General features: G+C 42.6%; 1 protein-coding gene across 5 annotated transcripts in view; it reads left to right on the top strand.

The window, feature by feature from the left end:
• Positions 1 to 25011, top strand: part of cdh13 (cadherin 13, H-cadherin (heart)) — a 460326-nt gene that overhangs the window by 140022 nt on the left and 295293 nt on the right. For all 5 annotated transcript variants that reach the window (XM_039809525.1, XM_039809523.1, XM_039809521.1 and 2 more), the window contains exon 3: positions 11070 to 11281. In XM_039809525.1, the coding sequence (XP_039665459.1) occupies positions 11070 to 11281 (212 nt within the window). The remainder of the gene's footprint in view (positions 1 to 11069; positions 11282 to 25011) is intronic.

Below are 25011 nucleotides of genomic sequence, written 5' to 3' on the forward strand. Positions count from 1 at the left end.
GTGGTGCTGATTTGCTGTGGTATCAATTATGCCTGATCAGCTTTAAATGAGACTGCAATATATTAGTATGAGACTAGTATTAGGTTCATCATTTTAGGATGTGTGTGTGTGTGTGTGTGTGTGTGTGTGTGTGTGTGTGTGTGTGTGTGTGTGTGTGTGTGTGTGTGTGTGTGTGTGTGTGGCGTGCGTGCGTGGCAATCGCGGCGCCTGATGGCAGTGTCCTAGCATTCCTGGCCTGGTAAGGTGTAACTCGATAGTGCGATAACAAAGAGAGGATAACCCTGAGCCGAGAGACAACACTGCTGGCCCCTATTATTTCACCATAATTACTTTCTCTTTCTCGCGTTCACTCTTGTATTTCTCGTTATTTTTTTACTGCTTTACAGTAAAACGTGACAAACTGGAATCTCTGTTTCCCCACAAGGAGACGGACAGTGGACTATAAGACCGAATGAACCATCTCTGGTTGTTGACTGTGACAACAAGGAGCCTCACAGATCAGTGTAACAAACCAAACCATCAGATCATTACCAAACCAGCTGCTGTATTTAGCACCAACACCAAACAAAACTTTGTTACAATATGGAGATTTTAATTCAAATGAGACCGCCTTACCAGATAGCTTCAACTGTGCACAGCTTGTAGAATGACTTCAACTCGGCTGCTAAGCCGTTAGTGACTGATCTATTTTGTAAGTGCCAGCTTATCATAATCAGCTTTTGCACATTTCTAAGCTGGTGATTCAACACAATCTCTGAACCTCAAGTAAATAATTTCAGGAATGTCAGTGCTGCACAGTGTAACTTCTCTACTGTTTTGACAGTTTTTATTATAGCTTAAAATAAAAACCCTAACAATGGAAATGTTTTTCTGAGGGCATAAGTTGACAGTGACATTTTATAGCCCTGCTATTTGTAAGAACACTCAAAGGGCACATATTGTGTTATAATTAGCTAGCTGTTTTTTTGCTAACTGAAATGAGTTGTGCACCGTGACAGAGAACAACTAACGAACAAAACAGTGATTGTTAATAATAAGGGACTGTGTCTCTGTAGAATAAGGAGATGAACAACTTTTTTTCCAACACATTCTCACACCAAACTCCTAAAATAAGGGCGTTTGGTCAGGAGCCTTTCTCGGTCTTATTGACGCTAAAAGTCTCCTTTATCGTTTCAAGTAAACGCGCTTGGTCGGCTCTATTGCCGTCCCTTTTGACGCGCTTGGTCGGACGGTTGGGTTTAGGAAAGGGTCGTGGGTGGGCGTACGGTTCTGTGACACGCGGGAGGAAAGAAAAAAGCGACTCTAAAAAGCGACTCTAGCAAGCGTGACAAGCCAACCCGGTCTCACGGCAGTTCGTGTAAATGTCAACGTTATTCTTAATCTATTGATACGTGTTCACAGAGACGTTTTTTTTTTTTTTTTTACGTGTAAATATCACGTTATTTTTCTCAGGGAAAGGACGCCAGGAGGCGGCCAAAAAGGAAGCTCCATAAGCCGGGAGGTGCCCGCGAGGCGGCCCGCTGGGGCCACAATAACGGGATGACGTGGTTGGGTTTAGGAAAAACCTTACGGGGAAAGGGCGCCTTAAACGCCGGGAGACGCGCCACAGTAACACGCGGGACAAAACGCCACACGAAGGGACGCCATCCCCGGGAAACAAAGCGCCACACGCGGGACGCGATCCCCGCTCGCCCGGGTGAAAGTCCTGTGTTGTTTGACCCATCCACCACCCCGGCTCGGCTTTTTATATTACTCCCTACCATTTTTGTGCTGTGGCCACAAAATATGCTTCCCATTGAAATACATTACTTCACATTTTCGTGTTGTCCACCACGTAAAAACCGAAAAAAAAACGTCTCCGTGAACACGTATCAATAGATTAAAATAACTTCACATTTACACGAACTGCCATGAGACCGGGCTGGACAAGCGGGACGCAAACCCCAGATGAAAGTCCTGTGTTCCCCGATTTCTTCACTGTTGCTGGTACATTGTGGTTTGTTTGTTGTTGTGGCAAGACACTGCTTCCTACCAGGGGTCTTCAACGTTTTTTAAACCAAGGACCCCTTTACTGAAAAAGAGAGCAGGGACCCATTATTACATTACATTACACGACACTTTTATCCAAAGCGACTTACAATTGCTATATATGTCAGAGGTTGCACGCCTCTGGAGCAACTATAATAAGTAAGTAAGTAAAGTTTATTTTTATAGCACTTTTAAACACAGCTCATACTGACCAACGTGCTGTACATAGCACATTAGCCACAGAATAATAAAATAAAATAAAATAAATAGTAATACACTTACAGATCAGTGATTTAAGCTAAGACAACATCAAGAGACAAACACCAGATCTTCTACACCAAAGGCATGTATCATATCCACTGCCCCATCACCACCATCACTCCCTACTATAAATATTGTGTAATGTTAAGTTGCATATTAAACTGGGCCTATAATATTGTGTAGGGTGGCCTCAAGCCTTTATACATAGTTCATAGAATACTAAGCTATTAAAATAATAATTGTTGATACAATTTTATTAATCATGTTTAATGTTAAACACACATGTGGCACAGTGAATCCTTAGGATTAACTATGGATGGTTACCTTAGTGACTACCTTACCCCTAGGCCAGTAAACCTATCATTCATTTTTTTTTTCTAATAATATGTTCGATTCATGTTAATTCATTTTAAATTGCCCCTTGGGGACAAATAAAGTTTTTTGAATTGTATGAAATGTTAAGACCTTTTAATGTTTGAACAATCTTTAAAAATAAATTAACAATTAACAATAATTTGGTGGCTCCCTTGCAGCACCTCAGAAGACCCCCTAGGCCTAGACCCAGTTGTAGATTTCTGATTTAGATCATATTAGTAATGGAGAGATACATGCACAAAATTAAGAAAATTAATAAAACAACACAATAGACTTCAAAATGTTCCAAGAAATGAAACCATTTTGACCAAATTGAGACAGCTAGCTAGACCATCTGTCCAATCTGAGTTTTTCTCTCGCACGACTATTTTACAGCGGCTCTGTGCGGAGCTTAGCCCCGCCCATGACGACAGTGATTGGTTTAAAGAAATGCCAATAAACCAGAGCACATTTTTCTCCCATCCCGGAAGCGAATTTACAAATTCCTACTATGGCCACACCAAAACCCACCCTTCAACAGCATTTATTGGCCAGGCGTCCAAGTTTGTACAGGTCCTATCCCTTGACTAATCGGCTATCCTAACCCTAACCACTCGAGGTGAAATGCCTAACCCCAACAAATCGTGCTGCTTCGTAGGGCGGGTCTTGGCGTGGCCATAGTAGGATTCGTAAATTTGCATCCTGGAATGCTGTGTGGAGTAGCCAGACCCTCCTCCGCCCCGCAGCGTGTGGACCGTCTGGCAAAGCAAGACTAGGGTGGCAGTAAAGGTGGAGGTGGGGGATCTTAGTTTGTTAAACCCAAGATGAAAGATTCTGCTCCCTAGTTGGCAAAACCCTTCAAACCGTTATCTTTGTAGCTAAAAAGCCAGAACCTTGTTACCACTGAATCCCAATAATGGGTCTTACACAATGCTCTGTGATAGGAAACTCTAGAGAAAATTCAATTCAGGGTGTAAATACATTTTCAAAGGCAGCTCTCTGTCTCTCTAATGCCAAGTGATTATTTGAGAATGGTGTTCTCCTGAGCCTTTTTTATGAGGCTGAGCACACTCTGTCTGGTTAGACACGGCAGCTATCAGCTCAAACACACCCATGCTGCCACCTTTGAGATTACCCCTCTGATTCCCATCTCTCCCATCATGGAGACTTGACATTTAGTTACAAGACAGAAAATTGTCTTCAAAACACCTCAAAGGAAAACTTCACTGTGTGACAGAAGAGGAGGAGGAGGAGGGGAGGGGGGAATCCAATTTTTGTGGCTGACAAAGAGAGTGGAGCCAATGTAAATACGCTTGGATAATGTTGGATGTCAAATTATGTTGCTTCATCAATGAGAGGGAGATAATCTCGATTGCAGTTATATGTGTAGGTGTTTTCATTATTCTTCTCACGACTTTTTATGATGTTTGATCTCTTAGAAGGTAACTGACATGATGATGAACAAAACATATTTCTTATTTTGAGTGGCATAGGCTAAGTAACACATCACTGGTTGACACTTTTGTATAACTTGTAAAACACCTAATGTGTAAAACAGGGTGTAAATGCTGTTTGTTCTGTAGATATTTTTTGTTCTGTAGATATTTTTTGTTCTGTAGATATTTTTTTCTTTTTTTAGGTTTCTGTATTTAATTCTCATTTAAATAATCCATTCAAAATGTGGTGAATGTCATTTTTTCTCGCTAAAAGCTTAAATGAGACCTTTTAAAGTGGTGTTTTTGGTGTCAAGAACGCCGATGGAACGATCAAGCTCAAAGTAACCATGGGCCTTGGTGACCGAGTTTCTGGAACATTCATAGACTCCACAGGAGATTTTTGGCCTGAAAAGGAACTTGAATGTCAAACTTGTTGAACCCCCACACCCACCCTCCGTCTCCTCTTGAGTCATCAGTGAGGGAATTTGGCGACCCTAATCCATGTTGTGCGCAGTTATTTCAACCCTGAGCCAGCACTCTGAAGAAAGAAAGTGGGTGTGCGGTGGCGCTGGTGGTGAGCGGGGTAAGTTGTCATTGTTGCCTGACTTCAAAGCCACCAGCTCACCATGCTGTTCTCTGAAATCCCCCAAAACCTGACAACATTAGAATACCATCAAACACTCTCTGGCTGCCTTTGAAATGCCACTGACACTGTTTGGCGCTGCAATTTGCAGACTCTAAAGAGTGCACCCATGTTATTGAAATAAATCTGAGGCTTGTAATGGGAATGGAAATGAACACATCTTTCATGCTTTGGCTTAGAAGTGAGAGTTGAGTATTGAGATGGAGCCTTGTTTCCCTGGAGAGTGGGTTGTTGACTTTGTAGCTCTCTCTCTCTCAGTGTCCATTGTAACCTTGCCTTTCCTGTCATTTTCTTTTTCATTCCAGTATCCCTTTTTTCTTCCTCCACTCCTCTGTTCTTCACTCTGGTATTCTGTTCTCATCCTCATCCAGATGGCGAAACGATTCTGTCCAGAAGGAGGATTTTTTAAAATCTGCAGTGAGAGAGATAAAAGAAGTCAGACTAAACAGTCACAAAGGTGAAGCGTACTAAACGCGTGCTTTGATAGACTTCTGTCTATTGACTTGGACTTTTCCAGTTTGGCTTGGTGATTATGTATGATGGAGGATAATCGTGATAGACTAACGTCCTAAGCGCACAGCGTAACTTCCGACTTCCAGGCTTTTCGCTAAATATATCATTTGTTGCATCTAAATATGAAAGTGGATAACGTTAGTGATAGTGAGATGTTTACTACAGGTACATTTCTAGTGATGAATCGGCGAAAACACGTTTTTTTTTCTTTCTTCGATTCACGGATTTGTCCTAGGCGCTCCCCAGGGGCGATTCTAGGATCAGAGCTTTAGGGGGGCTCAGGCCCTAATGAGAATGTGACTCGGATACAGTGCCTTGCAAAAGTGTTAACCCCCACTGCTAAATCAGTAATTTCACTGGATAACAATGAATATATGTTTTTATTATTATAACAGAGGATAAATGCAAAATATTGTACGTATGAAAAAAATACGAAAGTCCCTTAATGGACTACCAGAATCAAATGAAATGATAATGAGGTGTAAACAATAAATAAATACAAAAATAATTACAGGTGCATAGCATTGGCGACAGCGACACAGGATATTCAACCTGTTTCTTTGAACCTGTAATTGTTTGCCCTCTGTCACTAACAGACACGTTCGCAAACTCTCACTTGAAGGACTAAAATTGTTATGTTTTTTTTATAATAAAAAAATATTAATTTATTTTTAATTATTATAAATTTTAGGGGGGCTGATGAAATGAAATTTGGGCTTGAGCCCCCCTAAAAAGGGTCTAAAATCGCCGGTGGCGCTCCCTCTCTCCAGTAACTCTCTAGCTTGCTTGACCATACGCGCTTGCGGGCGCACGTTGATACTCCGTTGTAACCAAAATGAAATAGATTACGGATAATTTTATTGTAGCTGACTTGACAAGATGACTTCTCTATTGGCTGTTGAAACAGGTGGCGTCCCTTACGTTCTAAAACCAGCCTCTGAGACTTGACCGGCGAAGTCGCGGCGACACCATCAGCTGGTTTGAGTCGAGCTGAGACGGGACCGGCTCAGACCGCTGCAACTGTTCCCTGCGACGTTCTAAAACGCTTTCGTCTCGTCGCTAATCTTTGCTTTCAACTGGGCTTTACAGTCAGTTGTTTCAGTTTCCAGCTACACTGCTTCTGCTTTGATTGAAAAACTTGAACAATACGAGTGACAGCAGTGCCACAATATGTGCTACTTAAAGCAGTGTTTTGCCATTGCGTGTCTCCTGCTGTGTGCTAATGTGTATGCATTAGGACTGCCACTTATTAAAGCTTAATTACAGAGAGGTTGTGCTTCTTAGTCAACACATCATTCCTGAAATGAAGGGATGTGATACTGTTTCAAATAAACTAATAAAGTGTCTCCCACATGTGCAGTCGCTGACTACATTAGTGGCACTTATCATGTTTTTCTATGTATTATTGCTACATCATTCATTTTTTTGCACATAAAAAAACACATATATAGCCTTAGAGTACCGTATACATGACAATACAGCTCTGATACTGACAATAAACAACAACAGTGAGACTGCAGTCAATGAGATCAAACAGTAACGCTGGATTACGTGCTTGGATCTTTTCTCATTAATCCCTTGTGTAATACGTAATATGTAAATACTGCGTCGGACTCCTCCACTAACCATAAGACTACTATATAGAGGTAGTTGAATAGTTATTGTTGGTGGCCCGGTTAGCTCACTTGGTAGAGCGGGCGCACACATGTGGAGTTTTATTCCTTGACGCAGAAGGTCCAGGATTCGAGTCCGACCTGTGACGGTTTCCTGCATGTCTTCCCCCCTCTCTCTCCCCTTTCATAGCTCAGCTGTCCTATCCATTAAAGGCGGAAATGCCCAACAAAGAATGTATAATAAAACAAATTGATATATTTTGCAAATGCAAATTTGCCTAACACCTGTTATTGATTGATTATCGATATTAAAGTCAAAGTGAATCATATGCTTACTGATTGTACTAATAGTGTGCAGCCAGTGGTGTAGTCTAATGTATTGTAGTGGTTATACTGTACTGTACAGTATATGTATGAGCCTATATATAGAGTATGGGCCAGAATGGGCCTTTTTGGAGGGGGTGGGGGCTTATCATAGTCAAAGACTTCATTTCCTGCATTCTGACACACTTGTATGCACCAATTTACGGTGGAAATACCTTTATTTAGCCTATTCAAAGAAAATTCAAAATGTATAAAAATTATAATGCAAAATATGTTGTTACGTGTCATTGCACATTTTTAAGTGGGTATATGGAAATACTGGAGCTTTCTTAGTGGGTATACTGCGTATATCTGCATATCACGTAGACGTACACCACTGTGTCCAACTATATTTAAATGGCAATGATTACAATACATTGTATTTACAAGGATTCAACAGCTCGACATCAAGGCCGTTACATGTGGGTTTTGACTTTTAATGAGCTGGTTCAACAGAGAACGTGCACAGCCTTTGCACTGGAGATGGGAGCTGTGCTTTAATTTCAGAGAGGCACCACTGATCCACAAGCTGCTCTGATAAACCCCGACAAATATGGGCTCAAATCTGAATCCATTCTTTCCTCAGAAAGATGGCCTCCCAATGTGAACAGAACACAGGGATGAGACACATGCCCATTTTTGTGAAGGGTTTCCTTCTGCTGGCTATGAGCTACCACAGAGCTTTCTGTGTTATTTTAAGCTGAAAGCATGACATCCATAAATAATGAGTCATGTAACAGCCCTGTCCTTGTCTCAGTGGAGTGCAGAAACATGATCGTTCCCATTTAGATTTTCCCTCGTTTTCGCGATGAACTAACTAGACTTTGTAATGGACAACATGATACAGAAACATGTGGCTGCATTAATAATGATGCCATGTCATATGGAATACCCATTCCAGCTGTACTTATAGGTCTATGTATAGTTGGGTAGTTTAATTTATAATAAAACATCGTGTTTTATAAAATGCATGTGTTCTGTAACCTCCTGAGACCCAGCCCATTGACTTATATCCACTGTAGTGGACATTTGAGTTTAATTTCTCTCCTTGGAATCTTTTGTACAAGTCTCTTAATTCCTGCTGTACTGTACAGAGGACATCCTGGGCTTTTCAGTGATGTGTTATTTGATTGGCTGGGAGGCCGGGAACCGCCTCTATCTTTCAATCCAAAATGGACAGCATAGGAACAAGCACATTTTATGGAAAGATAAGAGATGAGTCAAATATTGTTTGTCTATGGTTTTATTACTATGATAATCATATATTTTCTTGTTCATTAAGGTGTTAGGAATCATATATTGAGTTCTGATAGCAACTACATTATGTATCTTTTAAAACATTTGCCATTTTATGAATGTCAATTATAGTGGACATCAGGACTATCTTCATGTAAATAATGACTCCACATCTACCAAATGTGTCTGTTTTCGTAATCAAATGATCCTGTTGTCCACTACAGTGGACATCCTGTAAATAAATAAAAATTTAAAAAATTTAATTGTAAGATGTTTTTTTTTAACCTTAAACAGGTATGGAATCACAAAAAAATATGATTAGGAAAAACAAAATTTTCCTCGGTTCTCAAGAGGGTAAAGTAACTAAAGCTGTCAGATGAATGTAGTGGAGTAAAAAGTACAATATTTCTCTCTGAAATGTAGTGGAGTACATAAAGTGGCACGAAAAGAAAAGACTCCAGTAAAGTAAAAGTACCAGAAATGTGTACAGTGCTTGAGTAAATGTACTTAGTTACATTCCACCACTGTATATAGGCCACCATATGTCTTGTATGAAGCTTGAGATTTCCCAGCACTTTCAGACCTACGCTGAGAGTTGTACCGTACCACGTGATTCACGTCGCACCGGCTTTATTAATCAGCAACGCGTTGTACACATCGACGCACAAAGACTTCCTCTGGTACCCCCTCCACCAGCGATCCGCAACAGCAGAAAGCTTCACGCTAGGCCGAGGTAAAGAGGAGGCGAAGGATGAGGGAGGGGGAAGGATTGTCGGGGCTGAGGCTAGGGGAGGACACGGGGATCATGTCGCGACACCGAGGGGAGTGTGTGAGAGAGATAAAGAGAGGATGAACATGATCAGAAGGGATAAAGCCTGGTAGAGCCCTTGGCGGCATCTCCCTCAGTCAGCCTAGACGAGCTCACACGTGCACGCGTCACACGCACGTAACTCAAAGGTGGCACTTTTTCCTCCTGTACCTTAAATCCTTTCTCCTCATCCAGTCTTCCAGCAGCAGGGAGCACGCCCGCCGATAGGGGGGGACAAACGGGTCTGTTGTCCCGGGCCCACAGTAGGGGGCAGAACTGGGGGCCCAGAACTGGGCCCTCATTAAATTATGGAATAATTGAAAAACATTTTTTTAAATAGGCCTATTTGTGGAAAAAAATATGTAATATTTGAGTTACATAAAAGCTTTTTATTTGTTTTCTTCCTAATTGTCCTTGAAATAGTGGTCAAGAACCCCCCCACCCACAACACAAAAATGGTTTGGCCACTTATCAAAAGTTGATATTGTTTTCAGTAGATTTGAAGTTCAGTATGCTCAAAATGTCCGGTCAGCACAAGTCCGGTGCTCAGAAAAGGAAAGAAAAGAGAAGAAGAAAATAGAGGCCTTAGAGATTTTCTAAACAAATATTTTTAAAAAAAGGTGGTGACGGTGAAGCTGGAACTGTCAACGTAGAGCAAGGTAAGAAACAGCGCAGCCGACGAGCCATGTTACGTAAGCTAACAGGCCAGCTCTCATGTTAACGTCCATTAGCTTGTATAAAAGCCTGAGACAACACGTTCTCTTTTACAGAAAGAGTTGAGTTTGGTAGCTCCGTCAGAGAGGATGAGACAGAGAGGAGAGAGATCCAGCTGCTGTCAGGTGACAGAGAGAGTGATGCGGGAGGGGCCCGCTGCCTCGCAACGGAGGGACAGAGTCAGGCTACCGGTGAGAGAGAGAGAGAGAGAGAGAGAGAGAGAGAGAGAGAGATCTGCGGGAGGGGCCCGCTGCCCTGTCGGAGAGTCTGAGCAGGATGGATCAGAGACTAATCACATTAATTTCAGTGAGAGATGTGAGGAGAGGAGAGGAAGATCAGATTAGAGGAAGATCAGAGGAAAGGAAGAGCATAGGAGAGGAAGAGCATAGGAGAGGAGAGGAAGATCAGATTAGAGGAAGATCAGAGGAAAGGAAGAGCATAGGAGAGGAAAAGCATAGGAGAGGAGAGGAAGATCAGATTAGAGGAAGATCAGAGGAGAGGAAGAGCATAGGAGAGGAGCAGGAGAGGAAGAGGAGAGGAGCAGGAGAGGAAGAGGAGAGGAGAGGACCAGGAGAGGAGGAGCAGAGGAGAGGTACAGGAGATGAACAGGAGAGGAGAGGAACAGGAGAGGAAGAGCAGGGGAGAGGAAGAGCAAGGAAAAAGGAGAGATCTGGGCGCGGGGGGCCCATCTAAGCTTATCTCGTCCCGGGCCCAGGCAAGACTGTCAGCTGGCCTGGCAGGGAGCCACTGCATTCTCTGTAGTAAATGCAACAGCCCTGCAAAAAAGCAAGTTAGACACACTAATAAGTCTACAGTGCGTAGCATGCAATGAATGGGTCATAAATATTGCAGCAGGCTTGTGAGAACAGAGATCACTGACTTCCATTGTAGCCTAGCTTGCGGAGCCTTTAAGAACATCCTCCGCTTTCCTCCGGGTATCTGCATATCTTCAGGGCATCTGTTTATATCTGAGAATTACTTTTGCAAACCCTGAAGTACTCTTTACAGTGCAGTGACTGTGTTTCATATGGCTAACATTTCTGTACTTATTTTTTTGGAGCGCAGGCATAACATCCACCCTTTCTGTGTGTTTCTCCCAGTCGAGTTTGACGACTGTGCGGGGAACGAGGACGTGAAGTTTGAGGTGTCGGACCCCAACTTCCTCGTGGACGGAGATCTGAATCTGGTTCCTCAGCGGGATGTCCCGTCCAGCCAGCCTGTCCTGTTCATCCACGGGCTCAGTGCACATGCAGATGACATGGCACAGGTGGAAATCACTAGACTGCCGGTTCAGATGCCACACATTCTCAGGGTTAGTAGAAATTTGTGATGTGTGTGTGTGTGTGTGTGTGTGTGTGTGTGTGTGTTCTTGTTTAACTATATTAGTGGGGTCCAAAAACCGTAAGTCCAGTATACTTGTGGGGTCCGGACAGCTTTGTGGGGCCAAAATGCTGGACCCCACGAGTTTAAAGGGCTGTTTGAGGGTTAAGACTTGGTTTAGGATTAGGGATAGAATTAGGTTATGGTTAGGGTAAGGGTAAGGGTTAAGGTTAGGCCTTTAGTTGTGATGGTTAGGGTAAGGGGCTAGGGAATGCATTATGTCAATTACGGGTCCCCACAAAATAGTGCCACACACTATGTGTGTGTGTGTGTGTGTGTGTGTGTGTGTGTGTGTGTGTGCGCACACGCGCGCACGTGCGTGTGTGTGTGTGTGTTCTTGGAAAAAAAAATCAGTTTTCCCTAATTTACACTTCATCAAAAAATTGAAAAGGTTGCGCTTCATTAAAGATTGAAAAGGTTACTGCAATGTAGTATAATCAGACATAATGTAGCAGTGATTAAATAACAATGGCTCTGGGCGAATAGGAGGATTTACGAGCTGCCTTTTAGTTTAGTATTTTTTGGGGAATACACTTATTCGCTGTCTTGCCAAGAGCACTCTCATGCCTGTATTGGAAACAGCTAGCCTGACTCTGTCCAAAGGTTATAAAATCTGCCTACCACCACCTCTAAAAATCAATAATAAACACTCTTTCATTTGTTTAATCTAAACATAAAATGAAGGTTAAGCATAACACATTGCCAGTGGTGGAAGAAGTTTAAGTACTAATACCACGCTGTTAAAATACTCTGTTACAAGTAAAAGTCATTGAAAATGTTACTTAAGTAAAAATGTAAGTATCATTAGGAAAATGTCCTTAAAGTATCAAAAGTAAAAGTACTCAATGCTGAAAAATCCTCACGTTTTAGAAACTGGAAACAGTTCTGTGTTTCATCAACTAATTATTTCAGCTGTACTTGTAGTTATATATATATATTGTTGGGTAGTTTAATTTATAATAAAACATTGTATTTTGTGAACTACATGTGTTTTGCGTGCAGAAATCTTAATTTGTAAAGTTACTAGTAACTAAAACTGTCAGATTAATGTAGTGGAGTAAAAAGAATAATATTTTATCTCTGAAATGTAGTGGGCTAGAAGTAGAAAGTGGCATGAAAAGAAAAGACTCCAGTAAAGTACAATTACCTCAAATATGTACAGTACTTGAGTAAATGTACATAGATACATTCCACCATTGCACATTGCAGCGATTATGTGCTGGACTGTTTCTTGGCCATGGGGCAGTAGCTTCCTGTAGTCTCCACTGGTTTCCTGTCAGACTCACGGTGACAACCAACTCAGGGAAGTGACTGCGCCGAGCCAAGGAAGAGTTTGGCCCTCCGGCCTGTAGTGTCACTTTTACACATTGGTTCCTGTACGGATTAAACAAATTGATAATTAGTGACCGTTAGAAGTAGTCTGGCTATCACCAGACCATGCTCAATCTTTTAAGAATTGAACATTAGTCTGGGGAGTCTGCTCTGTATTTTCTACTGCACAAGAGGCGTGATCAACGGGCATAGTTCAAATGAATCTGTCGCAACACAATTGGATAGTCCTTCAACCAATCAGACCAACTGAAGGGTGACGTACTCTGCAGACGGGTTGCTGCGCTTCGGTGTCCGGCGTGTTGAATGTAAACAAAAAGCTGCTTGGTCGCTTCTCTATCGTCATCGTGGTAAACCCGCCAATAGCGCGCCAGGTGGATAAGCCAGTTTGTGATTGGTCACCGCAAATTTGTAACGGAAGCAGGATAGATAAATGTAAAGGTTTCCAGCCTGAGCTGCAGGGCGAAATCAAATCGCCGGCAGATCGGGCTGGGTTTACCCAGTCTACGTTAGAAGTGCTGTTGGAGGATTTTGCTACCCTTGGACAGAGCTAGACCAGTCTTTGCGCTGAGCATGCTGGCTGCTGGTGGTGGGTGTAGAAAAGACTTCGGCAGTGCGCTCGTTAAGGAGCCAATTATGATCACCGTAGCAACCTCAGCCCAGGAAGGCAGCAGATATCACCTGTGCCACAGCGACACTCTCCCCAGATGGTTGCTGTGACAGGACTTTAAGTTAATAACACCTATTGTGTACATAGATGACAAAAAGCAAGTTGACTGTTTAGACTGTTAAACTGTTATGTGGTTATGTCGGTGTTAAAGAAATAGGTTGTGCTAGTCCACATGGTACCAGTGGTGATAGAAGTATTCAGATTATTTACTTAAGGCACTAATACCACACTGTAAAAGACCTGTTTCGTGGTGCAGTTTGGCGCAGTTTCTTTTTTGTTGGCATTTGTCTACAGATACCACGTTTTTTTACAGTGTGTTCAGGGGACCGGCAGCTCGCGGATAGTGAGATGTTTGCTGACATGTGACATCGCTTAGAGCACATTTAAGTAAAAGCGTGTAAGTAATATCAGGGAAATGTACTTAAAGTATTACAAGTTAATGTACTCAATGCAGAAAAATCCTCAGATGTTATAAACTTGGAAACGATCAAAACAGTTCCTCAAGATTGTACGGTACTTATCTAAACGTACTTAGTGACATTCCACCAGTCCATGTACAGTATACACGCAGCATTTTTGTAGATTTATTTAGCTTCAGTGTAATTTGACCCACTGTTAATTACTGGGAGCCAATTCCTATACCTATTGTGCCAATTCAGTTATTATTTGTGCTGTATTTCTTGTTTATCAAATCAGTAATGAAGATTACACTCCAGTCGTTGAACCCCCGCCTTCACACTCCTGCATTATGGCAGACTGATGAATACGATTTAAGAACTGTAAGCTATTTGTGCCCATGTACCATCAGTCCTTAAGCCCTCGGCAAAGTTTTATAAGCCCGTGGCCAGTCTCCGTGTCCTGAGCCGACCCATATTAGTGAAAAAACTCCCAAGCTAGTAAAATCCTCGAGTACAGTGTAGCTTTGAATGTCCCACCCAGACATGAGAGTGGTCTCAGTCTTCGCAAGAAAAGCAAACAAGTTAATTTCCCAAAATGTTAAACTATTCCTTTACATGAGGAGACATGATGGTTAACACAGGCACTGGGTGTACTTCACAAAACATTCAAACATTAGTTATCATTACAGCAAATTAAAAACATGTATCATATCCATGTACATGTTAATGCATAAATGTGAGGCACACTCATGCGACCTTAGTCTCGCACAGCCAGACTTTCCTCCACAGCGCTGCAGAGGAGGGTCCGGCTAGTCCACGTAGCATTCCGGGATGGGAGAAAAACGTGCTCTGGTTGATTGGCATTTCTTTAAACCAGTCCCAATCGTCATGGGCGGCGCTAAACACCAGACAGAGCAACGGTGCCGCTGCAAAATAGCCTCGGGAAGGAACTTGTTTTGGTGGAACGTGTGTTTTAGTCGTGCAACAGAAAACCCAGATTGGACAGATAGTCTAGCTAGCTGTCTGGATTTACCCTGCAGAGATCTGAGGAGCAGTTAACCATAGTTCTCATAAATCCACCAGAGTTTAGAATTCCAACACAAAGAAAGCGGAAGGTAACGGACATCGGGCCGAAACGAGTGACATCCGGCGGAATTTCCGGTGGCAACAGAGCAATCCCGGAAGTGGAACGGCGTGGACATAGACTAATGCAACCTTAATTACAGTATGATCAATTAACATTACTGCACCACCTCAATGATGCCATATTAGGAGGTCGGAAAACACCCACATCCATAATCTTTAAAACCAAATGGACATTTGAAGAAAGTGAAAAAAATATCTTAAGCGATGCAGGTGTCAGCCTAAGTAAAACTAAAAGTTAAAAGAAAGGGGTTTTGATTTACTAAAGAGGTACATGTGCAAGCCGCTGGAGGAGGCCAAGGAGAACAGCTGCTGCTGTGCTCTGCCAAACCTATGAGCACATCATCGCCATCATCAGAGATGTGTCAGTTTGCGGCGCGGCTGCAGATGGCAACATCAACTGAGCCCAGCGCTAAATCTGTCCGCAGGCCGATGGAGTTAATGTTTGATGATAGACTGCCTAGATCATTGATCCAGATTACTCACACTTAAAAATGTGTAGTCCTTGAAAAGGCTCTCAACACTTTGGAACGTGCCAGCGAAAGCGAGAGACTCGTAACGGGGTCCACTGTGGGTTTCACATATGCTTTACACATGCTGTGATTCAGCCTGGTGCAATGCTTGAGTAAATCCGAACCACTTAAACTTTGATGAATAACCAAATTTGGAGACATTTCTTGTGTTTTTAATCATTATTTATGCATGCAGTCACATGGAAGAGAGGAGGAAAGGAAAGCCTTTTCTACAGTGCAACATAAACAGTTTGGAGCATGAAGAATTACACTGGCCGGCTCCTTTTATATGGGAATTTGACCGGTACGCTTTCACCCCAACACTGAGCTTTGTTTCTCTGCAAATGTGTCCTTTTGTTTGTGTAATCTATAGAAATGTGTTTCTGTAGCCAGCAAATTGACTGCCTTATAAAGCGCTGTGCACCTGAATAAACACCGTTGCTCCTTATAGCTCAATTCCCCCCTCTGTTTAGTCCAAATACACTAAGTTGATTAGGAAAAGTTTCCAGGGGCTGCAGGTACAGTCGGTGTTCCCTTCATTCTCTCAGACATCATCTGTCTTCCTGCTGCAGTGCGCAGAGTCCCGCTGCTACAATTCCTCCAGCCCAGAGCCTAATGAACGTCTCCATCGCTTTCAGCATGAAGTGGCCCTCATTTGTTTGTGCCTCTCGCCATCGTTTATTCGGTTAGCTGGTCCATGGGTGTTACCCTGGCAAGTCATCGTGGATATAAGTGAATTAGGCTTTTGGCAAGTTATGTGAGGGAAGTGACAAATATGACTGTAGAGACAGCAGTGTTTGTTTGTGTGTGTGTGTGTGTGTGTGTGTGTGTGTGTGTGTGTGTGTGTTGCCATAACATTTTTATACACACAATCATGTCACATCAATGCTCATGTCCCACTTTCACTTAACACCACCATGTTGTCCAATACTTTTGTTTATGAATAAATATCTGCAAAACAAATGCTATTCCCTGCTTCCTTAGCTGTACTTTGCATAAGCGCTAATTAGCAAATGTCAGCCTTCTAATATGCTAAATAGTGAGCACTTCACCTGTGTGGCTGTAGACTCGTGGTCTAGTTACAATGTGTAGTTCAGCCTAATTAGAAATCCTTCTTATAAATTCAATCAGCTATCAAGCATTTAGAAATGCAGTCACTTACTGAAGGGGAATTCTGGTGTAGTACAACTTGGGCCTTATTTTTATGGCTTTGGCCATTTTTATGAGTTATGAAAACATTGTATTAACTAAAGTAATTGTTGAGATCTGGGGACAGTGTGACAGCGCTACATTGGAGTCTGGACGAGAAGAAAGCAGTTATAAAATGAGACACATTGTAAACAAGATTCAATGTTATTATTACCAAGGAAAGATGGCCAAAACTACAAAATTACTGTAGGACCCAGGTTGTATTTAAACTGAATTGTCCTTCAGGAAATGGTACAACATGTTACTCTGGGACAAAAAACACTTATTATAACATACAGTAGGGCTGGGCGATATATCGATATAAACAAATATATCGATATATTTTTAAATGAGATATGGAATTAGACCATATCGCATATATCGATATAGTTCAAATGTGATCCTTGCTCCCATAGATATGTCGCCGTGAGGTTCTAAACATACGTCAAAACCCGCCGCCATCTTGGAACAGGGCCAGAATCAAGCGCTTAAAGATGCCGGACTTTTGTACTGCTTAATTATGTTCGATAGAGGAAATGAAAAGAACAAACAGCATGGATAACATTTAACAGGTGACAATGTGTTTTATGATTATATATGCCGCCCCCAGCAGCAATCTGAGCTCCGGTGGCAGCGGGAGGCGGAGAGCCCCGTGGTCGCGCAGCGTCTCTTCCCCGGGCAAAAACACAGCTTTGCCTCGCTGCTGCGGGTCCCCGCTGATCCAGATCGGACCAGCCAAAGACAGAGTTGTTGACCGGTAGGATCTTACACGTAGTCCAGGACGAACTGTATGTCGATATCGGCCGGAAAGTTCCACTAAGTTTGCCGGGCGGCCGGACGGAAAGAAGCTACAGCGGGGCAGCGGAACCGTCTGCGGCTGCAGGATCTGGAGCTCAGTGCCCGTTAAAATTACATGTAACGCTTAAATACATACAGAAATAAATAGTGGAGGAATGAGCCTGGGCATTTCAGTCTGTTTAAACTTCACCTTGAAGCAGAAACTCTTAGTTCAGAAGGGTGAAGTTTCCGTTTGGACTCAGATCTGTGAACCGATCATAATAAATTTCTTTGTTTTGTAGTCGATAGTTCATCTTTTAGTTTACTTAAGTGGAAGCAGTATCAAGTGGAAGAATGGGACTATAACCTAGGCTTACAGGCATGAGGCATTACATTGAACAAAGTAGATTATATTAATATCAAAAGCTTAATTGACCTTTGGAACGAATCACAAATAGCCTATGGAGCTTTGATTTCAAAAAAGATACTCCTGTTATACAGTATTTAGGTTTACATTTTATTGTTATTTGAACAGCTGAGCATTTAATCATGAACCAGGTGAAGAAACCGGTTTATTATTTATTTGATTTTGCAACTGTTTCTATGAAACTACTTGTGACATGTCATATTTGATTTGGGCTTTGACTGAACATTTGCTCTCACTTCGCGGAAAAAATATCGCGATATATATCGTATATCGATATTCAGCCAAAATATATCGGGATATGACTTTTGGTCCATATCGCCCAGCCCTAACATACAGCACATTATTACCACAGTTTAAACCATTTTGTCCATTTTAAGTTTTCTGCTGTAAGATGCCATCAAGCTGTATCAGGCGAACCTTGATTAACTATTTTATCTTTCCTGTGGACAAATGCTTTAATGTCCCCGTCTCTCCTAAAGTACATTTTCTCAGTTGATAATCGCAGAGCACACACAGTCACGAAGTGCATCAATTAGGCAAATGGTAGAAAGAGAAACGGAGACGGGGGGGGGAGATTGTTGGAGGAGGAAGACATCCTAAAGCTAAGAGAATAATGAAATGAGAGAGGAGGAGTCCTCTGTGTGAGGCATGGTGGTTAAAAGCTCTCATTATTTCACTATCAATTCATCTGCTGAAGCTCCTCAAGCTCTGGGACTCATACCATCAGAAAATCTATTGTGTCGTTCTCTGTCCATATCCTGTAGTCCCCCCCGCCCCCCTCCTACACCACCACATCTCTGCACCGTCTCAAGTGGCCCATCAAACACGAGTTCAGAGCTGCAGCAGCTTCTAAAGAATCTGTAACTAACTCATGGCATATTTAAAAGCTTGTTTCAATAAGCCAGGGGTTTGACTTGTGGAATAACTCTTCTGACTAACAGTGACTGCACCAAGAGGGGTAAGCGAGCATCCGGAACGCGTACCTCCTATGGGGATATTCTCAGTCTAACAAGCCATCACCTGCCATTAGCATTCCATTGACTGCCATTCATTTTGGCGTCACTTTGACAGCGAATAACTTTACATCTGAAGCGTTTAAAGACTCTGTTTGTCCATTGTTTATTTCTAAAGAAACACGACAATGTATAAAAGGCTCCGTTACCTTGTATCTCACGTTATGGCCCCGTAGCAGTCGTTTTTGTAAAAAATAGGCTAGCGATTGTGTCATAACCACGTGACTTTATGTCGAACAGTAGATAAATTACAGTATAGGGGAAGCTCGCAGGCAATCAGGGGGGACGTGGAGGCATACGGTCAAGGGAGAAGCCCATAGAGAGTCCATGAAAGCACCGGAACAAAATATTTCAGCAACGATTTGCTCCTGCTCCTACGCTCATGGACAGCTCCTGCTCACGCTCTCCGTCTCTGCTTTCAGACAGGTTGCTCACGTCACATCTACGTCGGCAAGCTCAGTTTGAGGCCGCACAGTACGCTTCTAGTAGTAAAGGGCTTCTAATTGCCTACGCTGGTCTCCGTCGAAGTCTACGGCGTTGCTGTGTCCATTTATTTAACTGTCGATGGACTGCACTGAGATGCTAAAATTAAATAAATCTCCAATCTGTACTCATGGTAGTCTGCTAAGCTGCCTTGATGCCTCTTCCCTGTTTTTCAATTATTGTACCACAGAGTATAGCTTTTTCCTTTTGAGGTTGTGTTTTGGTAATGAAATCTCTTTGTTACGCTCCTCAAAGTTAAGATTCTTGCATTTGCCCAAACCTGTCTTTGTTTCGTTTCTACCGCAGAGCGGAAACATTCCATGGTGAATTCATTGGCATAACTAATGTTATCGTGGCAGGCAATATTGGCTGGCGATAATTGATAAGTGCCGCGAGCGAAGGAGGAAAGGAATCAGTTTTTAATTCCTTGGCGAGAGCTGTTAGTTTGCTGTAAAACAGGCCCAGAGGGAGCGAGGCGGCTGATGAATGATTCCTATTATGAGCAAAACTTGAATTCTAAGAGTGATTTATTCCCCTCCTTTCTTTTTTTTTCTTTTTTGTTGTTGCAACCGATCAATGTGTGAATTAATGGAAGAATGCATTTCAGTTTAACAAATGCGTGCATCCGAGATATGGACTTTGTTTGTGTGTATCATTCCGTGCTATTTTGTTTGTGTTGTGCGGGACAACAGTTATGCAGAACATTTTCTAACCTTCAGGGGGGCATTGACAGGCACCATTCAAATGTAACAGCTGATAAGAGGCAAAATACTCGGAGTCCAAAAGCCTTTTTTTTTTTTTTTTTTTGCTTTTGTTATGTCTAATGCCTTTTTGCGCACTGAATGAAATGTAATATTGCATCCAGAGCAAAATCATCATCCTGCAATGGCAAATAGATTTTTTTTTCTCTAACCAAGCTTTTCAATGTTCAGTAAAGGCTTTCTGGGGATGACTGACATGTTGCAACCACAGCACAACATCTCACGTTATACCACACAACGCAAATAATCTCCCTCCCTCTGTCTCCATCCCACTCACACTGTCTCTCCTCCGCTTGTTCTGTAGCTGTCATTTGTTCGTTCTTTTTATTGCCTTTGTCCATTGTCTGTCGAGCCGATTTTTACATCGGCTCCTGCATCTTTTGCTGAAATGGTCTAATATATTTACGAACTTAAACTTTTTTTAGCTTTTATGTGTGGGAGCCAGTACTGGAGAGAAAACCAAAAAGCATTAATGTGGTGTTACTTTACAAAAGCAGCAAAACAACCCTTCACAGTCAAGTTATTGATGTGCATAATTCAACAAAAAGAAGCTGTGCTAATTGACTCCCATCAGGTGAAATACTAAAGTCAGGGAAAACAACATGTATTTGGCAATGAAAAATTAGAATGAAGACCGTTTCAGTACATTGATGTTAATCAATTTGCCTTATAGGTGTCTGAAAGGTCAGGGACGGTGTTTCCCAATATTCACCTAATTTGTCCCTCCACAGTTTCACAACGAACCAGAAATGTTTTGACCTGAGCATCATTTTCATAATCTAATTTTAGCTTCTCTACTTCAGATTTATTCATTTGCCCACAAGTCTCCCCTTAACAGACATGCTCACATCATGCTAATCCCATGTAGTTTGGGGCAAAAACCATGCAGTTCTTCTCATGCAGTATAAATAAATGTTTTTTGCCTATTCTAAAATTGGTGTATTTGAATATTTCTACATACTGGGGTCCCTAAACAGTCTTGGAATTGCACAAACTGGGTATGACTAGAAAATAAGGAGCATGCCCCGAGACCCCCCTTAGAGGGTCCGAGGTCCACCACAGTCTCAGCAATAATTTGTGGAGAAAAACAGAGAAATATAAGTAGTATTGGTGAAAAATAGTAGAGAAGCTAAAATTAGATTATGAAAATGATGCTCAGGTCTCTTAGATTTAGATGAAAGCCTCTCTACCAGCTGCACATGAGAGAGAAGTCTGACTGTGACGGAAGTCAAGGGAAGCACAGCTCCCCACCGGGATGACGTTTTCAGATCAGCACAGGATAACAAAGACATTATTTTAGAAATGGGTTTCAAGAGAAAAAAACAGGAAACCTTTCTGGATACTCAAATATATAATGGAGGGAAGAACTAGTAAGCTTTATAAATGCAGATTAAATGCCCCGCTGAAGTACTAGGGGCTGACATACTCAAAGCATGGTGGTCACAATCCAACAAGGCTTTTTTTTGTAATTTCTTTTTCTTTTTTTTTACCCAATTCACACAAACGGACATATTAGAGATGCACATTTTTCCCATAAGGACACGGATGGTTTTAGTTGTTGCTACAGAGCATTTGAACATGATATTGCATGCAGTACAGAAATGTGCGCTAACCACTGAACCATGTAATATGAAGACAATTTATAAGACTAAACAGTTATTGGGCACAATGTTTGTGCAATTAGGTTAAATGTACGTCTATTATGGGCAGCTTTGCATGGCTTCATTTTATAATGAGCTTGTTTTTGTGTCTGGGTTGTTTTTTTTTCAGTGCAAGCTCTACACCGCTATCGGCAGGTACGATTGTACACCGACATACTGTATAATCACTTTGGCACAGTATTAATTAATTCTGCTAATTAAACATTTGAAATATGCATTGTCGTCAGCGTCTCGCTGTATTCCGCTTGACTAAGATGAAGCGTGTTTGTGCTTCGTTTATTATACTTTAAGAAAGTGTGACACATTGTGCTGTCACCGCCCACACTGAGGGACGTGTTATCGGGCAATGTGTGTAAATGCTAATTTGTACATATACTGTACATGCTGCTGACACTAACTTAAGTGAGCTCAACGCTGTATTAGGAGAAGTGACTGATTGCATGACCTGGCTGCGTATCCAAGAGTTTATTCCACATTGAATAGCTGTACATCCCTGTCAGCACTAGTTGATGCTGGCCTTGATAATATCCATTTCTCACCGGGTCTCCAACACATTGTCAGGAATGAGTAATGACACTTCTCAATATAGCATTGAGAGAGAAAATGGCAGAATGGACAAGGACGTGACTTTACTGCCACAGTAACTCTGCATTGAGATGACAGTGACAAAGGCTCCATCTTTCTAACACGCAGGGACACACACACACACACACACACACACACACACACACACACACACACACACACACACACACACACACAACCACACGTAGATTGTAGTACAGTAAATGCATTTCAGACAAGATCACAAATGAAGACCTTTGGACGAGGACAAAGCAAACACCAGCTAGAGACGAAATTGGACAAAGCAGATGGAGATGGATTGAGCACACCCTTCGTAAACCAATGTTGAATACCACCAGACAGGCTCTGAAGTGGAACCCCCAGGGGAAGAGAACGAGAGGTCGGCCTAGAGACACCTGGCAGAGGGAGTTTCAGACAAACTCTGAACTCTAAAACCGATGGGCTATACCTGGTCGCAGATAGAAAAGAAAGCCAGCGACCGAGTTTGCTGGAGATCCTTTGTCGACGGCGTATAACCCCAAGGGGTGTCAGGCATAAGTAAGTAAGTAACAGTAAATGCATCTAAACGCTGTAAACATATGTGCCCCCTCAAACCCGTTCTCCTTCCCAACTTGTAAAATACTGATGCTAGTTCAGTGGCTCCCAGCGGCAGCTACGACGCAAAAATCACCCTTTAAGCGTCTGTATGGAACGCACCGGGCATAGCAGCAGTTAGACCGCGGCGCTGTAAGATTACGTAGTATTTAGAGCAGGGGTCACCAACACGGTGCCTGCGGGCTCCAGTGAGCCCCCAGGGACCACATGAGTAGCCCTCAGGCCTGTTCTAAAAATGAAAAATGAAAATTGAATATTGATATTATCGGTTTCCCACCTTGTTAAGTCATTCTTGATAATTATTGATAATGTGTCTTCACATAGATGAGTATCATTAATCATTAATAATCATATATAACTAAAGGCAAACTGAGCACATTTGTTATTTCAGAAGAGTGTATCAAAATGGTAGCCCTTCGTATGACTCAATACCCATGAAGTAGCTCTAAATAACGGTAGCGTGCAGTACGAAAGACAGAAAATCTGCGCAACAAGGACCACAAACCCCACCCACTATCTTTTCCTAAACCTAACTGTCCCGCATGTCAGTTAAACGTACGTCCCGACCCAGAGCGTCAAAAAGTGATGCCAAGAATCCCGACCAAGTGCCTTTTAAATATGACGCCAAAGGGCTATATGCTAAAGGAAAACTTTCTTTTGCCAAAGACACCTGACCAAGCGTCCTTTTTTTTGATGCGCTGGGAGTGAGAATGTGTTGGCCCCCTTTTCTGACTGGTCAACTATATTTCAATCTCCTTAACAAGACTTTTATTTTTTTTCTTGCCAAGACACTTCCAACTCCGTACACTGAAATGCACTAATGATCATTTGAGAGACAGAGGCTGTATTAAGGCTGGATCCGGGTTGATGCTGCGGCAGTAATTTATGAACAGGACACATTAAAGATTCATGGCTTCTTTCTCTTACGGAGTCACCAAGCTGTAAGAACACTATTCATCACACATGCAGACTGCAGGGAGAGAAAGTGTGACCAAAAGCTACCGCTAAGTGAGAGAAAAGAGCGAGGCAGAGCTGCAAAGTGGCAGGTAAAAGAGGTGAGAGGAAGGAAAGTAGTGCTGCGAGTTATCTTTTCCAGAATACCCTGTGGCGAGCCGCCCTCGACGAGCAGAACAAACGTCTGTGTCCAGCTGAACTCGTCTGCCAGTGCGCCTCGCCGTCCTGATCCACCTGCGGAACATTGATAGGTTTAAAGTGCCATCACTCCTTCTCATATCCACTGTGTCGCAGCTCAGTGAAGACGTTGACAGCGTGATCTGTCTTAGCCCTAACCCCTGTCACGAGTCCCCAAATCCAGCCGCTAAAAATACATCATTGCCTCCCAGCTCTTCTTCGCCTCTTTAACAAATATCCCACAGCTGAGACCTGTGCATGATGGGATTGATGCGCTCATCCCTGGGCTCTCAGACGCAGGCCGGATTTTTTTTTTACAGGCGGTGCTTAAAAGTCCATCAACTCGCTTTTGAACCGGTTACATACATGTACACGCCACTGACTGTGCTCTTTAGACACAAAATAGGTCTTCTAATCTCTCGCAGGTTTCTGTAGTGTTCTGTTTAACCGCTTCAGGTCCAGTTTTAGATTTCTGTCTTTGACATTTTGGAAGTTCATCCCCCAGTGGGTCTGATAAGAGTGGCCATTTCAGAGACTGCTCGTGTGTCTTTGGTCTGTTCTGGTCGGGTTGTGTTTATGATTACTCTGTCACGGTGTTCCCCCTGACCTTGGCAGCTGGGAGGGGTGGATGGGTGAGGCGGTTAGCGCTGTGGGTGTTTGCCGTTGTCCTCTCTGTCTGAGTGTCAGCACTGTGCTGTAAACAAATGGCTCAGTTTTTCCCTCTTACCTGTTCTCTTTCCGTCATTCTGACAGGGGTGAGAGTGGTGCCAGAGTTTCTGTCAGCCAAGAACAGGAGTGTGAACAAACAGTCCCCTGCACACACACGCACACACCCCGCAGTGCGCGTTGTCAATAAAGGGTTGTACAGTAGGCTATAAACGACGAAGGACAAAAGAGACTATTTGCATTGCAAATGAAACCACAAAAAAAATCGGCTTTCCTTTCATTTGGAAAACTGTGTTGTCATTTTCGACTGGGCTTGATGCTGTG

Source organism: Perca fluviatilis, chromosome 8, assembly GCF_010015445.1.
Source record: "Perca fluviatilis chromosome 8, GENO_Pfluv_1.0, whole genome shotgun sequence".
Taxonomy (NCBI): Eukaryota; Metazoa; Chordata; class Actinopteri; order Perciformes; family Percidae; genus Perca; species Perca fluviatilis.